The sequence below is a fragment of the Cnephaeus nilssonii genome, assembly GCF_951640355.1.
Source record: "Cnephaeus nilssonii genome assembly, chromosome: 20".
Lineage (NCBI taxonomy): Eukaryota > Metazoa > Chordata > Mammalia > Chiroptera > Vespertilionidae > Cnephaeus > Cnephaeus nilssonii.
In genome coordinates this window covers 47,486,622-47,502,840 of record NC_137091.1, presented here as the reverse complement: position 1 = coordinate 47,502,840, position 16,219 = coordinate 47,486,622, and the positions used below count along the sequence as shown (strand labels likewise).

The following is a 16,219-nucleotide window of genomic DNA, read 5'->3' as shown; positions in this document are numbered from 1 at the left end:
GTTGGCCTGCGGACTAAGAGGTCCCAGGTTCGATTCCGGTCAAAAGGTCCCAGGTTCGATTCCGCTCAAGGGCATGTACCTTGGTTGCGGGCACATCCCTAGTAGGAGGTGTGCAGGAGGCAGCTGATCGGTGTTTCTCTATTATCGATGTTTCTAACTCTCTATCTCTCTCCCTTCCCCTCTGTAAAAAATCAATAAAAATATTTTTAAAATAAAATAAAATAAAAGTGTCGAGGTATTTGTAAGGACAAGGAGAAAGGTCTTTTTCCTTGCTGTGAATTTCCACAATTTATGAGATGCACCTGGTAATTGAACCCCAAGATTGTTGGCTCTTCTAATTAAAACAGCTCCTCTGTTCAAACTGCACAAGATAACTACTTTCAAGGCTACATTCTTGCCACCCCTCCTCCCTGATGTTGTCACATCTCAGGGATAATTTGTACCAAGGAATCTCTAGTTAGTAGAAAGTTTCCTTCCTGCACCCATTAAAAGCACCCTCTTTTGAACTCTTCAAAACTTTTGCTCCAGTCATATTTTATAGGCTTGGGAACAATACTGTTAAGGCACCTCCCTATACATCTGCCAGACTATCTCCTGGAAAGCAAACAAACTAAATTTTAAAAACAGTCCTCTTATCAACTTCAGCACAGACTAAGACGCTTGCATTGCTTGTCCCTTAGCAACAGGCAACGCTGGAAAGCAGAAGCCACCCTTTGCCTTGTACTGACTAGCAATACTTGGCCCTTTCTAATCCTCTCTACATGGCATCTTTTTGCTGTGAATTCTTCCACAGACCACCTCACCTGTTAAACCGTAACAGTATTCATTTATTCTTAGAAGTAGGTGAAAATGAGAAAAATGACATTGTAGAGTCAAAATAATATTCCTGTCTTCTTTTCTAGGTTCTTTGATTGCCCATAATTAAATTGATATAATATAGATTAACAGGGGAAATACAACCTAAAATTATTAACATGTATACCTCCATATACATGAAAACAACTTAGAAAGAGTAACTAGCCAAAAGAGCAAACACCTTCACCTGAAAAACCACCTTCACCTACAGTCAAGAAATGTTGTTTGGAGAGTCAGGTACTGTAGAAAGTTAGGAAAAGCACAGGAAGGAACTCCATCGTGGCCGATTCTGCTGTGCACTGTGCTGAGGGCTATATCCAAAAGAACTCTGTTCCAATCCAAAGATCCAAGTTGCAGACACAGGAGGCTGGGAAGGAGGATGTGGGTCCAGAACATGATCCAGGCTGCAGGGAAAACATGGTGAGAGCCATTGTCTCATTCAGCCAGTAGGGATATACAGCACAGAATCACATGGGCAGGGGGTCCTATGCATGAATAGGAGGTGAGCACCCGTCCAATGAGACCAGGATCATGTAGGACTCCAGCATCACTTCTGAATATTAGGTCCGAAAATTCATATCCAATTGTATCCACTCCTACAGGATGAATGTCAGTGCCACAGAGGAACATCATTTGAAGGGTCAAGCTGAGGAATTCAATTCATCACAGTGGATGTGGTCATAGCATGACACCCAATATGTGGGCCCAGGTGCAGAGGCCAAGGCCAAATTACCAAGGTCTCCCATGGATCAAACTCTGTGCTGGGATCAAAAGTGAGGCAGACAAATTGCATGTCACTCTGAAAGAAGGTTCCCCTGGAAAACAGCTGCAGCTGAGAAATCCTGGTGTTCCCCTGAACACGGGGAGGCCAATGGTTCATGCTCTGAGATGTGAAGAGAATGGGAGGATAAATATAACGGCAATAATGGAAACAGTATTTTCAGCTGAGCCACCCTGGTCCTCATACTGTACCTGCTCCAGCGAGGGTTTCACATCAGTGGTAGAGACTGTGTCTGCTGCTGGAACAAACAATGGTTTAAAATCCAGCCCCTTGAATCTGACACTTGTCTGTGGTATAAACTTGGGGAGCTGACTTCATTTCCCTGACACTGAATTTTGTCAGCCATTTGATATAAGCTTCCTCTTGCTCAGGTTGTTGTGACAATTAAGGGAGAAAATGCTCAAAAATGTAACCATGGAATCCTGATAACAAGTACTCAGCTTGTTACTTTTATTGATCTTAAAAGGCCAAAGTAAGCGCCATCAATCATCTGCATGTCACATTCAGCCAACTGAGATTCAGGGAGTTCCAGTGATTCTGCTGGAGATTCCCAGATAGGGCCCACCACCATGAGTGCCCACAGGACCTGCCTCCCTGCAGCAGTCAGTGGCTTCTTATAGGTCCCATTTCTTACTAAAATGCACCCAAAGACAAAGGTGATTTCGGGCATTGGGAGAGTGAGAAGTGCCTGGCCTGTGAAGTGCAGGGAGAGCTGGAGTTGTCAGGAGAGGGAGAGAAACATCAATGATGAGTGAGAATCATTTATCAGTTGCCTCCTGCATGGCCCACACTGGATCTAGCTCAGGGCCCAGGCATATGCCCTGACGCGGAATCAAACCATGATCTCCTGGTTCATAGGTTGAAACTCAATGACTGAGCCATGCCAGATGGCAAGTTTTATTAATTTTTGTTTCTCTCCCTCTCCCAAGGGAGAGGGAGAGAAACACAATGTGAGTGCCACATTGACCCGTTGCCTCCTGCACACCCAATTCCTGGGAGCTAGCCCAGAACCCAGGCACAAGTCCAAAAGTCCAACTGGTAACCTTTCAATGCATGGGATCACACCAAACCAATTGAGCCACAACTTCCATGATGGTATATTCATTTTAGATAACAAAATGCTAATCTTTCGCAAATTTAAATATTCAAATACACAAGGACCTAGATTATGTATGGAATTTCAACTAAAGGTAAATGAAACTTATATCCATATAAAGACCTATACAAAAACTAGAGGTCTGATGTACAAAATTTGTGCAAGGGCTCAGCCCTCACAGCCCATCGCAGCTTCAGCCTCTAGAAGGTTGTGCAGATGGTCATTCTGCTCTTTGGTTGAATTAGCATATTAGTTCTTTATTATATAGGAAGTTTTACCAGCTTCATTAGAAATACCAACTATTCATCAAAATGGATAAACTATAGGCGATATATTCAAAGGTAGGAATATTTCTCCCCCCAAAAAATTAGATGGTGCCCTGACTGGTTTGGCTCAGTGGATATAGTACGTCGCTTGTGGACTGAAGGATCCCAGGTTTGATACCAGTCAAGAACATGTACCTTGGTTGAGGGCACATCCCCAGTAGGGGGTAGGCAGGAGACAGGTGATCGATGTTTCTAACTCTGTATCCCTCTCCCTTCCGCTCTGTAAAAAAATCAATAAAATATATTTAAAAAAAAAAAGATTGCTGCCATAGCCAGATTGGATCAGTGGATGGAGCATCAGCCTTTGGACTGAAGGGTCCCAGGTTCGTTTCCAGCCAAGGTCACATGCCTGGGTTGTGGGCTCAATTTCCAATAGGGGGTGTGCAGGAGACAGCCGATCAATGAGTTTCTCTCATCATTGATGTTTCTCTCTCTCTCAATCTCCCTTTTTTTCTGAATTCAATAAAGAAATATAAAAAAGAAAAATATGGGTTACTAATATATCTTTACTAAATATCTAAGTATTTATGAAATATAAATTAAAGCAGAAAAATAGTTAGAGAATGCAGTTATCTGTTAAAATGGGATGTAAAGCAATGGTTACTTGGAAAGTTGTGATGAACAGGGATAGACTTAAAAACGTCATGAAGCAAATACACAGTGATAGACATGGTCATTATTATGAGTATAATGATGCTTTCTGTTTCAAGCACACAACAAGATTTATGAAATACTATACTAAACACATGTATTTTACTCATTATAGGTTTCAAAAAATGGTTCCAAATTAAAAACCGTGTATGTTCCACTGTATTGGACATATAGGTTTGGCAAATCTATATTTAATCTACCTTGTTATGCCCTCTGGGCAACTGTCTTCCCTCAGTGATAGAAACTGTAACAATGAAGAACTTTCACCAAACCAACAAAAATGCTGGCTGAATCTCAAAAGCCACATCCATGAACTACAGACACCCTTTGCCGTGTCCTTATTTTTTTCCCAGCGCAGTCATGGCTCTGAGGTGAACATCTGAGAGGCTTCAAAAATCCACCAAACCTCTTGGTGATAATCAAGGACAATGAGTGTGTCCACAGAAGATAAACATGCCTCAGATCCTCAGGTCTGTGTAAACAACGCTCCTGTACACTTTCTTTTTATTATTGTATTATTTATTATTTATTAAAAATTTCTTTATTAAGGTATTACATGTGTTCATATACCCCCATTATCTCCCACCTCCTAGTCATGCCCCCACCCCCCCTGTTGTCTGTGTCTATGGATTAGGCTTATACGCATGCATATAAGTCCTTTGGTTGAGCTCCTGTACACTTTTGCTCAGCAATATTCCTGGATGCACACTTAGATGAGGGACATTCCATCTAATGGGCTACAATCCCCTCCAAAACACATTAGGCCAGTGTTTTTATAGTGAGAATGTTTCCCTTAACTGCGATGGTCCTCCAACCAGTGACCGTCGCCCATGGAATTGAAGGCATTAGGCCACATGGCCCTCTGCAAGACATGGAAAGAGATAGTCTTCAAATATATTTGCATCCCTTGAAAATAAGAAAAATATTCGCGCAGCTCAAAAATATACTTTTGGTTGTCACAGATACCCCATCATGTTTGGAGAGCTCAGACCTCCATATAAGCTACCTCACACAGTAAATGGAACACCCAAGATGAAAGAAGACTTAGGAAAAAGCCTTCATTATTTCACAAACCAAAGAGACATGAGATTGGCATTTCTACCATTGATGTCTTCGGCACTCAATAAATCCATAACTGGCATCTAGGGAATGTGTGTCTCTAAAAATGGCAGTTCCCCTGCAATGTTTTTTTTTTGTGTAGGGCTAACACTAATCAGTCCAATAAATTAGACAACAGAGTTAGCTTACTTGTGCACAAGAGGATGATGATTTATGCGGTCGGTAGGAATGTATACGTGGTACAAATGAAATACCTTAAGTAACAGATATATGTAGTGACAAAGATCTGAAAACCCATGTAAGTATTTCAGAAAGTGAAACATATCTACATATGGTTCCAACGTAAAAACACAAAAACACCCCATAAAAACACTTATGGAGATTTTATATCATTTAGGTATTTAAATGTATGAGATTCATTTAAATGTATGAGATTCAGGAGTGGTAAAAGATTTCCCACATTCACGGCATTTATAATGGTTTGCGCCAGTGTGTACTTGTTGATGACCAGAAAGGAAAGTGCTATGCGTAAAAGAGTTCCCACATTCACTGCATATATAAAGCTGTTCTGCAGTGTGAATTCTGTGATGAAGACGAAGGTCACGGCTCCTGCGAAAAGATTTCCCGCATTCACTGCACTCATAAGGCCTTTCTCCAGTGTGCAATCTCTGATGATATCGAAGGCCAGGCCTACTGACAAAAGATTTCCCACATTGACTGCACTCATAAGGCCTTTCTCCAGTGTGCAATTTCTGATGATCTCGAAGAGCAGTGCTGGTAGTAAAAGATTTCTCACATTCACTGCATTTATAAGGCTTTTCTCCAGTGTGAACTCTGTGATGAACACGAAGGTCACAGCTCCTGGCAAAAGATTTCCCACATTCACTGCACTCATAGGGCCTTTCTCCAGTGTGCAATCTCTGATGATCTCGAAGGGTAGTGCTCCTGATAAAACATTTCCCACAATCAGTGCACTTGTAAGTCTTTTCTCCACTGTGAACTTTCTTATGACAGCGAAGGTCAGTGGTAGTGCTAAAAGATTTTTCACAATCACTGCATTTATAAGGCTTTTCTGCAGTGTGAATTCTCTGATGATGTTGATGAAGGTCCCATGTCCTGTTAAAAGATTTCCCGCATTCACTGCATTTATAAGGCTTTTCTCCAGTGTGCAGTCTCTGATGATATCGAAGGACAGCTCGTCTGATAAAAGATTTCCCACAATCACTGCATTTATAAGGCTTTTCTCCAGTGTGACCTCTCTGATGAATACGAAGGGCAGTGTTGGTGGAGAAAGATTTCCCACACTCACTGCATTTGTAAAGCTTTTCTCCAGTGTGAACTCTCTGATGATAACGAAGTTCAGTGCTACTGAGAAAAGATTTCCCACATTCACTGCATTGATAAGGCTTTGGTCCAGTGTGAATTCGCTGATGACGGGAAAGGACAGTGCTACTGACAAAAGATTTCCCACATTCACTGCACTCATAAGGCCTTTCTCCAGTGTGCAATTTCTGATGATCTCGAAGAGTTGTGTTGGTAGTAAAATATTTCCCACATTCACTGCATTTATAAGGCTTTTTTCCAGTGTGAATTCTGTGATGAACACGAAGGTCACTGCTCCTGGTAAAAGATTTCCCACATTCACTGCATTTATGAGGCTTTTCTCCGGTATGAACTCTCTGATGGTAATGAAGTTCATTGTTAGTGGTAAAAGATTTTTCACATTCTCTGCATTTATAAGGCTTTTCTAGTTTGTGAGTTTTGTGATAACTATGAAAGTCCCTGCTCCAGGTAAAAGATTTCCTGCATCCATGGCACTCATAAGGCTTTTCTCCAGTGTGCAATCTTTGATGAACTTGAAGGTCAGTGTTCCTGGTAAAAGATTTCCCACAATCACTGTATTTATAAGGCTTTTCTCCACTGTGGCTGAGTTGGTTGGTCGTTATCCCATGCAGCAAAAAGTTGCCGATTACATTCTTAGTCAGGGCAAATGCTGTGTTTGCAGGTTCGATTCCTGGTAAGGAACACACAGGAGGTAGGCAATCAACATTTTGCTCTAACATCCATGTTTCTCACTATCCCTCTCCCTCTTTTTCTAAAAATAAATTTTCAACATTTTAAAAACCAAAAAGAGCATAATTCAAATTTGCTAGAAGATTTTATTAAAGAAAAGAAAAAAGCCCTGACAGGTTTGGCTCGGTGGATAGAGCGTTGGCCTGTGGACTCAAGGGTCCCGGGTTCAACTCCAGTCAAGTGCATGTACCTTGGTTGCGGGTACATCCCCAGTGGGAGGTTAGCAGGAGGCTGCTGATCAATGTTTCTCTCTTGTCAATGTTTCTAACTCTCTATCCCTCTCACTTCATCTCTGTAAAAAAATCAATAAAATATATATAAATAAAATCTAAAAATTATGGAAAAAAAAGAGAGAAAGAAAAAGAAAAAAAGATATTACCCCCTACACTATGAACTACAAAGTATCATATGATGATTTTGGCAGATGAAATGACTCTATATAGGGAAGTGTCAACATCCCACTATGAGCGAAAACCGGTTTGGCTCAGTGGATAGAGCGTCGGTCTGCAAGTTTGATTCCGGTGAAGGGCATGTATTGGTTGCGGGCACATCACGGGTGGCGGGTGTGCAGGAGGCAGCTGGTCAATGTTTCTCTCTCATGGATGTTTCTAGCTCTCTATGTTGGCCCAGAAAGAAACTCACTACAGACTGATTCATTTGCCTTTCAGCATAACGATTATTGCTTGTCTCATTTTAGGTTCTTATAAGTATATTTCTAGGAGCACATGATCTCACTCATCTAGGGGAAATGATGAACAACATAGACTGATGAACAAGAACAGACCCAGAAACAAGGAGGCATGGATCAGACTGTAGGGCCTCAGAGGGAGGGTAGAGGAGGGTGGGGATATACGGAAGAGATCAACCAAAGGACTTGTGTGCATGCATATGAGCCTAACCAGTGGTTAAGGACAACAGGGGGGTGGGGGCATGCGTGGGGAGGGGTGTGGGATGGGAATGGGGAGATGAGGACAAATATGTGATACCTTAATCAATAAAGAAATTAAAAAAAAAAACACACACACAAAAAAGCCGAAACCGGTTTGGCTCAGTGGATAAAGCGTCGGTCTGCGGACTGAAAGGTCCTAGGTTCGATTCCGGTCAGGGGCATGTACATTGGTTGCGGGCACATCCCCAGTGGGGGGTGTGCAGGAGGCAGCTGGTCGATGTTTCTCTCTCATCGATGTTTCTAGCTCTCTATCCCTCTCCCTTCCTCTCTGTGAAAAATCAATAAAATATATTTAAAAAAAAACAGCCCAGCTGTGGTGGCTCAGTGAACTGAGTTTTGTTCCATGGACTAAGAGGACTCAGGTTCATGGATCAATATTTCCCAGGTTTGATTCCCAGTCAGGGCACATGCCTGGGTATCCGGCGCCATCCCTAGTAGGGGTCATGCAGGAGGCAGCCAATCATTGATTTTCTCTCATTATTGATGTTCCTATCTGTCTTTCCCTCTTCCTTCTTCTCTGAAGTCAATAAAAATATATTAAAACAAAAACAAAAAACCCCCAAAATATCTGCAAAGCAAAAGTAAGCACACGCAAAAAGACAAGTGAGTACCGGTATGTAATGAAAAATTATATATAAAATATAAAAGGTATTCAACAGACAAACTAGCCCAAAAATATGGGTAAAAAATAGACTAGAAAAATTAAAGGGAAAGAGAGAATCTTAACCTTTTGCCCTCGGATGTCGAGTGTGACTTGACACGGTTAGCATCAGAATAAAGGAATCGAGAAAAAAGCAAGCGAGTGCAAAGGGTTAAAGGCAGCAATAGAAAACTGTTTCCTACCTACAAAGGAGTTCTCATAAGGCTGACACCTGATTTCCCATCAGAAACTCTACAGGCCAGAAGGGAATGGCATGAAGTACTCAAGGTAATGGAAAGCAATGATCTGAGACCAATATTGCTATATACAGTAAGGCTATCATTCAAAATAGATGGTCAAATAAAGAGCTTCCCAGACAAATAAAGGCTCAAGGAGTTCATCACCACGAACCCAGCATTACAAGAAATGCTAGTCATTGCTGAGAAGAAGAGAGAAAGAAACCTAGCCATACAGAATTAAAATGGCTATAAATAAGTATTTACACCATTAAAAGAGCAAGATGCAAATGGATCGTACCTTTGTGATGTCCACCAGCCAATCAGGAGCATATGCAAATTAACCCAACAAACATGATGGGTTGATTTGCATACACAGGCCCAAAATGGCATTCTGCACCACCCCAGCTGCTCCAGGCCTCTGGGCAGCATGGGAAGGTGTAAAGGCAGATCCGGCCAGAGCGAAGGTGGTGCCGGCAGCCAGGGGAAGGAAGGCTCATTCTTGCACGAATCTTCGTGCATCAGGCCTCTCATCTCTCAATAATTACTCTAAAGGTAAATAGTTTAATGTTCCAATCAAAAGGTGTAGGGTAACTGAATGGATACAAACACATGATCCAACTATATGCTGTCTATAACAGACCCACCTCAACCCTAGCTGGTTTGGCTTAGTGGATAGAGTGTCGGCCTGCGGACTGAAAGGTCCTGGGTTCGATTCTGGTCCAGGGCACGTGCCTGGGTTGTGGGCTCGATCCCCAGTGGGGCAGCCTATCAATGGTTCTCTCTCATTATTGATGTTTCTATCTCTCTCCCTCTCCATTCCTCCCTGAAATAAATAAAAATATAATAATAAAAAAAAAGAGCCGAAACCGGTTTGGCTCAGTGGATAGAGCGTCAGCCTGCGGACTGGAAGGTCCCAGGTTCAATTCCGGTCAAGGGCATATACCTTGCTTGCGGGCACATCCCCAGTAAGGGGTGTGCAGGAGGCAGCTGGTCGATGTTTCTCTCTCATTGACATTTCTAGCTCTCTATCCCTCTCCCTTCCTCCCTGTAAAAATCAATAAAATATATTAAAAAAACAAAATAAGAGACCCACCTCAAAACAAAAGACACACACAGGATGAAAGTGAAGAGATGGAAAAAAATTTTCCATGCAAATGGAAAACAAAAAAAAGCTGGAGTAGCAATACTCATATCCGACAAAAGAGACTTTAAAAGCACCATGCAAAGTGAAATAAAGCTAGTCAGAGAAAGATAAATATCATATGATCTCACTTATTTGTAGAATATAATGAACAATATAAACTGACTAGAGGCTCGGGGCATGAAATTAGTGCATGGGGGAGGGGGGGGCGGGGAACGTGGGCCCTTAGTCCAGCATGCACCCTCTCCAATTTGGGACCCCTTGAGGGATGTTCGACTGCCTGTTTAGGCCCGATCCCAATCTCCGACTGCCCGTTTAGGCCTGATACTAGTGGGATCAGGCCTAAACGGGCAGTCGGACATCCCTCTCACAATCCAGGACTGTTGGCTCTCAACTGCTCACCTGCCTGCCTTCCTGATTGCCCCTAACTGCTTCTGCCTGCCAGCATGATCACCTCCTAACCACTCCCCTGCCAGCCTAATTGATGCCTAACTGCTCCCTTGCGAGCCTATTTGCCCCTAACTGCCCTCCCCTGCAGGCCTGGTCATCCCTAACTGCCCTCCCCTGGCAGGACTGGGTCCCCTCAACTGCCCTTCCCTGCAGGCCTGGTCGCCCCCAACTTCCCTCCCTTGCAGGCCTGGTGCCTCCCAACTGCCCACCCCTGCTGGCCATCTTGTGGTGGCCATCTTGTGTCCACATGGGGGCAGCCATCTTGTGTGTTGGAGTGACAGTCAATCTGCATATTACTCTTTTATTAGATAGGCTAGAGGCCTGGTGCATGGTGGGGGCCAGCTGGTTTGCCCTGAAGGGTGTCCCGGACCAGGGTGGGGGTTTCCTTGGGGCGTGGGGCGGCCTGGGCAAGGGGCCTGTGGTGGTTTGCAGGCCAGCCACGCCCCCCAGTGACCCAAGCGGAGGCCCTGGTATCTGGGATTTTTTTATCTTGTACAATTGAAACTTTGTACCCTGGAGTGGAGCCAAGCCTCCTGCTTGCTCTATGGCCGCAACCATTTCTGTTGGGATTTATTCACCTTCTATAATTGAAACTTTGTAGCCTTAAGCGGAGGCCTGGGCAGGTGGAAAGCTTGGCTTCCTCCATCACCGTGGAAAACCAAGCTTCCCTCCTGCTCTCTGTGGCCTTAGCCATCTTTGTTGGGTTTATTTGCATATTCACTCCTGATTGGCTGGTGGGGCGTGGCTTGTGGTTGTAGTGGAGCTATGGTCAATTTGCATAGTACTCTTTGATTAGATAGGATGAACAAAAATAGAGCGAGAGGGGGAAAATATTACAGAATATAATACAAGTAATCCTGTTTTTCGTAAATTTTTAGTATTTCCTACAACTTTTTAAAATAATATATTTTATTGATTTTTTACAGAGATGGAGAGGGATAGAGTTAGAAACGTCGATGAGAGAGAAACATCGATCATCTGCTTCCTGCACACCCCCCACTGGGGATGTGCCCGCAACCAAGGTACATGCCCTTGACCGGAATCAAACCTGGGACCTTTCAGTTCACAGGCCAATGCTCTATCCACTGAGCCAAACAGGTTCCGGCATATTTTCTACAACTTTTGTGATACAGTTTTGGTAACCCTAACTAATAAAAGAATTATGCAAATTGACCATCACTCCAACACGCAAGATGGCTGTCTCCATGTGCACCCAAGATGGCCGCCACAAGATGGCCGCCACAAGATGGCCAGCAGGGGAGGGCAATTGGGAGGAACCAGGCCTGCAAGGGAGGGCAGTTCTGAGCGATTAGGCCAACAGGGGAGGGCAGTTGGGAGGGACCAGGCCTGCAAGGGAGGGCAGTTGGGGGCAATCAAGTCTGCAGGGGAGGGCAATTAGGGGTGACCAGGCTGGCAGAGGAGGGAAGTTGGGAGCAACTGGGCCTTGGAAGGGCAGTTGGGGGGGACCCAGTCCTGCAGGGGAGAGCAGCTGCGGGGGGAGCAGGCCTGCACGGGAGAGCAGTTGTGGGCAATCAGGCTGGCAGAAGAGCAGTTAGGCATCAATCAGGCTGGCAGGTAGAAGCAGTTAGGGGCAATAAGGTAGGCAGGCAGGCAAGCATTTGGGAGCCAGCAGTCCTGGATTGTGAGAGGGATGTTCGACTGCCCATTTAGCACCGATTCCGGTAGGATCAAATTGCATGCACCATGCCTCTAGTAGTATTATATTTAAAATACTTATATTCTTGATATATTAATATTATTATATAAAAGTTCATTTTTCTTGAAATATTAAGGTATGTTGCATGTAACATTATTATATTTAAAATCAATTTCTTAAAATAAAATTAAAAACCTGGAAGAAAAAATATTGGCTAACCTGGCGTAATGTGGCTCAGTGATTGGGTGATTGAGTGTCAACCTATGAACTAGGTGGTCAGAATTGGATTCCCAGTGAGGGTACATGCCAGGGCATGCAGGAGGCAGCCTATCAATGATTCTCTCTCATCATTGATGTTTCTTTTAAAAATATATATTTTATTGATTTTTTACAGAGAGGAAAGAGAGGGATAGAGAGTTAGAAACATCAGTGAGACAGAAACATCGATCAGCTGCCTCCTGCACACCCACTACTGTGGTTGTGCCCACAACCAAGGTACGTGCCCTTGACCAGTATGGAACCTGGGACCGTTCAGTCCGCAGGCTGACGCTCTATACACTGAGCCAAACCAGTTAGGGAATCATTAATGTTTCTAACTCTCTCTGTCTCCCTTCCTCTCTGAAATCAATAAAAACACATTTTTAAAAAATAGGCTAAAGATGTAGAGGCAATTTTTCCAAAATTTGTACAAATGACCAACAGGAATATAAAAAACTAGAGGCCCGGTGCACGAAATTCGTGCACGGGGGGGGGGGGGCAGCGGGGAGTGTGTCCCTCAGCCTGGCCTGCACCCTCTCCAATCTGGGACCCCTCATGGGATAACCAGCAGTTGGACATCCCTCTCACAATTCAGAATTGCTGGCTCCTAACCGCTCACCTGCCTGCCTGATTGCCCCTAACTGCTTCTGCCTACCAGCCTGATTGTCCCTAACTGCTCCCCTGCTGGCTTGATTGCCCCTAAATACCTCTGCCTCGGCCCACACCTGGTACCCAGGATTCCCTCCTCCAGCTGACCACAGTCATCCAGGATCCGGGCTTCTCTCCCTCTGGTCAGCCATAGGCGCCCAGGCTGGCTGCAGCCTTAGGGGATGGTAGAGAGGGGGCTTCGCCTGTGCTGCAGCTGCAAGTGCTGACGTCCAGGACTGCAGGGTGGGCGGCTTCTTTGTCTCCCAGGCCACAGCCAGCCACAGGTGCTGGTGCCCGGGACTGCAGGGTGGGCGGATTCTCCATCTACCATGCTGTAGCCAGCTGCAGGTGCTGGCACCTGGACCACAGGGTGAGCGGCTTCTCTGTCTCCCAGGCCACAGACAGCCACAGTTACTGGTGCCCAGGTCCGCAGGGTGGGTGGCTTCTCTGTCTCCCAGGCCACAGCCAGCTGCAGGTGCTGGTGCCCGGGACTGCAGGGTGGGCGGCTTCTCTGTCTCCCAGGCCACAGCCAGCCGCAGTTATTGATGCCCAGGACCGCAGGGTGGGCGGCTTCTCTGTCTCCTAGGCCACAGCCAGCCACAGGTACTGGGGCCCAGGACCGCAGGGTGGGTGGCTTCTCTGTCTCCCAGGCCACAGCCAGCCACAGGTACTGGTGCCCAGGACCGCAGGGTGGGCGGCTTCTCCATCTCCCGGGCTGCAGCCAGCCTCAGGTGCTGGGGCCCGGTTTCTCCGTCTCCCCAGGACATGGGGCGGGCGGACCTGAGGCTTCTGAGGCTGGCTGCAGCCTGGGATCGTGGGACGGGCAGCTTCTTCGTCTCCCGGCCGCACCCAGCCTCAGGCGCAGGGCCCGGTTTCTCCGTCTTCCCAGGACGTGGGGCAGGTGGATGTGAGGCAGGCGGACCTAAGGCTTCTGAGGCTGGCTGAGGCCTGGGATCATGGGGCAGGTGGCTTCTTGGTCTCTGTGGCTGCAGCCAGCCTCAGGCGCTGGGGCCCAGTTTCTCCGCCTCCCCAGGACGATGGGCAGGCGGACCTGAGGCTTCTGAGGCTGGCTGCAGCTTGGGATCATGGGGCAGGCGGCTTCTTGGTCTCTGTGGCTGCAGCCAGCCTCAGGCGCTGGCGCCTGACTTCTCCAACTCCCAGAGACCTGGAGAGGCTGAGGGGCGGGGCTGCCGCCATGTTTTCAGTTTAATTGCCTACTCACTCAGATTGAATGGTGGGCGTGGCTTGTGAGTGTAGCGGAGTGATGATTTGCATACTACTCTATTATTAGATAGATGCTTTTCCTCACTAATCATGGAGGAATCCATTAGGCTCCCTGCCACAATAACAACCCCAAATCCCTCCCTAGGAGTTCAGTACAGGAGGTACTGTGATTGCAGAAAAAGAAAAGGGCAGAGCAAACAAACCAGGCCTACCAAGAACAGCAAGGGCCCAAAAAACCTGAAAGTCAAGCAGTGAGGACAGAGTACATCCTGGGTAAAGGGGCATGAGGATATGGAATGTCAAGTCTGGGTCTCTGTGGAGAGTGAAAGTCTTACCCAGGGAGGATAGAAGTTCAAAGTTCTCCAGCATCACATTCAGGTACAGCTGTCTCTGACCCTCATCAAGGAGGCTCCATTCCTCCCTGGAGAAGTACAGGGCAATGTCCTCAAAGGTCACGCCAACCTGTCAGAATGGAGACAATTGATTATTCAGGATTTTAAAATTTTATTTTAGTTGTAATTCCAATTTGGTCCTGGGACTGTGTCTGGGTAGCATCCAATTACACCACAGCCAATTTTAAACTCCCAGAATAGAAACTATTGAAACCAAAGCTGTCTTTCTGAAAACACACAATCCTACTCCTTACACAGCTTCCCTGCCCTCAACCTCCTTCAGGGCTCCCCAGTTTAGTGTGGACACCAGGCCCTAATGCCAGTGCAGGCTGCTCTCTCATCACAGTCCCATTACTCACTGTTACTGCCCTCAGCAACAGAGGAGGGTTTGGGACCTGGGAGGGCATGCATCTAACCTCTGGGCCATGCCTGCAGGTCCCCAGCCTTCCTGCCAAGCTAGTCTCACAGATCATGCCTCCAAGAGAAAACCAAACCAGGGCTTAGGCTTCCCCCTTATGTCTCCACCCCAGGTCCCCAGCACCATCAGCTCACACGTCCTCTTTCTCTAGATGTGCTCACCACTGTGTAATGTCTTCTTTCTTCAGACCCCAAGTTCACTCCCTCAGCTCTGTCCCCTTCCTACTCCATCCCAGGAGATCAACCATGAACTTGGCATGTGGTATCCCAGAGTGCTTGTACTGCAGCCTGATGCTTCATGAACCACTCGTCCTCTGAGGGATCCCACAGCCGGGAAAGCCCCAATGAGGCTGTGCCGTCCTCCCTGCAGCCTCTGATCTGTCCGCCAATCCTCACAGCCCACACCCTCAGGGAACCTCAGATGCCAGTCAGCCCTGTCCTCTCCGCCCTGCACTGGCTGTGCCTCAGAAGCCACAACGCTCCTCTCCCCTCCGCCTTCCTCACGGTCCTCCACGCGGACTGAGCTGCAGGACGGGACAGGCGCCCGCACCCGGGCGGTCCTGTTCGGTGTGAGGAGGCGGCGGGGGCCCGGGGGACGCGCACTCACCTCAGCCCCGCGCCTCTGGGCGGGCGCCGCCATCGGACTTTGTGTGCGGAGCCCGGGGGCAGCGGCGGGAGAAGCGGCCGCCGCGGGAATGGCGGTGCCTGTCCGGGCCCTGGAGCCGGTCACCCGGGTGGGGACCCCGAGTTTCACACCCGCGCGTGTGCTGTGTGCACCCCGACTCTCGCGCCTTCTCTGTGGGGTATCTCCACCGGGACCCAGCGAGCTGGAACCTCCAAACGGAGCCGACTATGTTGGAGTAGTCAAAATGTCCGCTGTGAGGATGCCGGAAGTCCCGCCCCTTCGAATTAAGCTTCGCTCGGAAACACCTTTTCTGACCCTTCATTGGCTAAGCTGTTGGTATTCCACACAGGGTGTTCTGGGTAATGTAGTCATTGAGTCCAAGAAATGGATCTGCGTTTTTTTCCCCCCACATCACTAAGGTGACCAGACGTCCCGCTTTTGGCCGAACAGTCCTGCCAAAAGCGGGATGTCTGGTCACCTTACACATCACTCCTGTAGGAAACACGGAGATCATCACTGCAGGGGTATGAAATGTCACGTCCTCAGGAGAAACATCTTAAAAATGGCTAAAGAAAGTTGTCATCTTTTCCTGGCAAAGGGACTTGAGTCCATGTTGATGAAAGGAGATAATCTGGCCTGGCCAATGTCACTGAATGTTTTAGCGTTGACCAGTGAACTGGGAGGTTATGGTTCAATTACTTGTCAGGGTGCATGCCCATTTCAAGCTTATCCCGAGTA

The 16,219-nt window shown here is 46.7% G+C and overlaps 1 protein-coding gene across 1 annotated transcript; it reads right to left on the bottom strand.

Annotated features, from left to right (window-relative positions):
* Positions 1-774: 774 nt before the first annotated feature.
* On the bottom strand, positions 775-15,721 carry LOC307116668 (uncharacterized protein). The gene is made up of 3 exons (XM_079800815.1): positions 15,464-15,721; positions 14,383-14,509; positions 775-6,782 (listed from the first exon to the last, which is right to left on the bottom strand). Exons 1-3 carry the CDS (start codon positions 15,494-15,496, stop codon positions 5,185-5,187), a joined length of 1,758 nt encoding a protein of 585 aa, XP_079656941.1. The 5' UTR covers positions 15,497-15,721; the 3' UTR covers positions 775-5,184.
* Positions 15,722-16,219: the final 498 nt, after the last annotated feature.

What these genes read in the sequence shown, in the direction of transcription:
- LOC307116668 (XM_079800815.1), bottom strand. Translation starts at nt 15,496, where the DNA reads ATGGCGGCGCCCGCCCAGAGGCGCGGGGCTGAG. An exon ending in CCCAGAGGCGCGGGGCTGAG is followed by an intron (nt 14,510 to 15,463) that starts GTGAGTGCGCGT and finishes CCATTCTGACAG; the next exon opens with GTTGGCGTGACCTTTGAGGA. An exon ending in TGAACTTCTATCCTCCCTGG is followed by an intron (nt 6,783 to 14,382) that starts GTAAGACTTTCA and finishes GTTCCTTACCAG; the next exon opens with GAATCGAACCTGCAAACACA.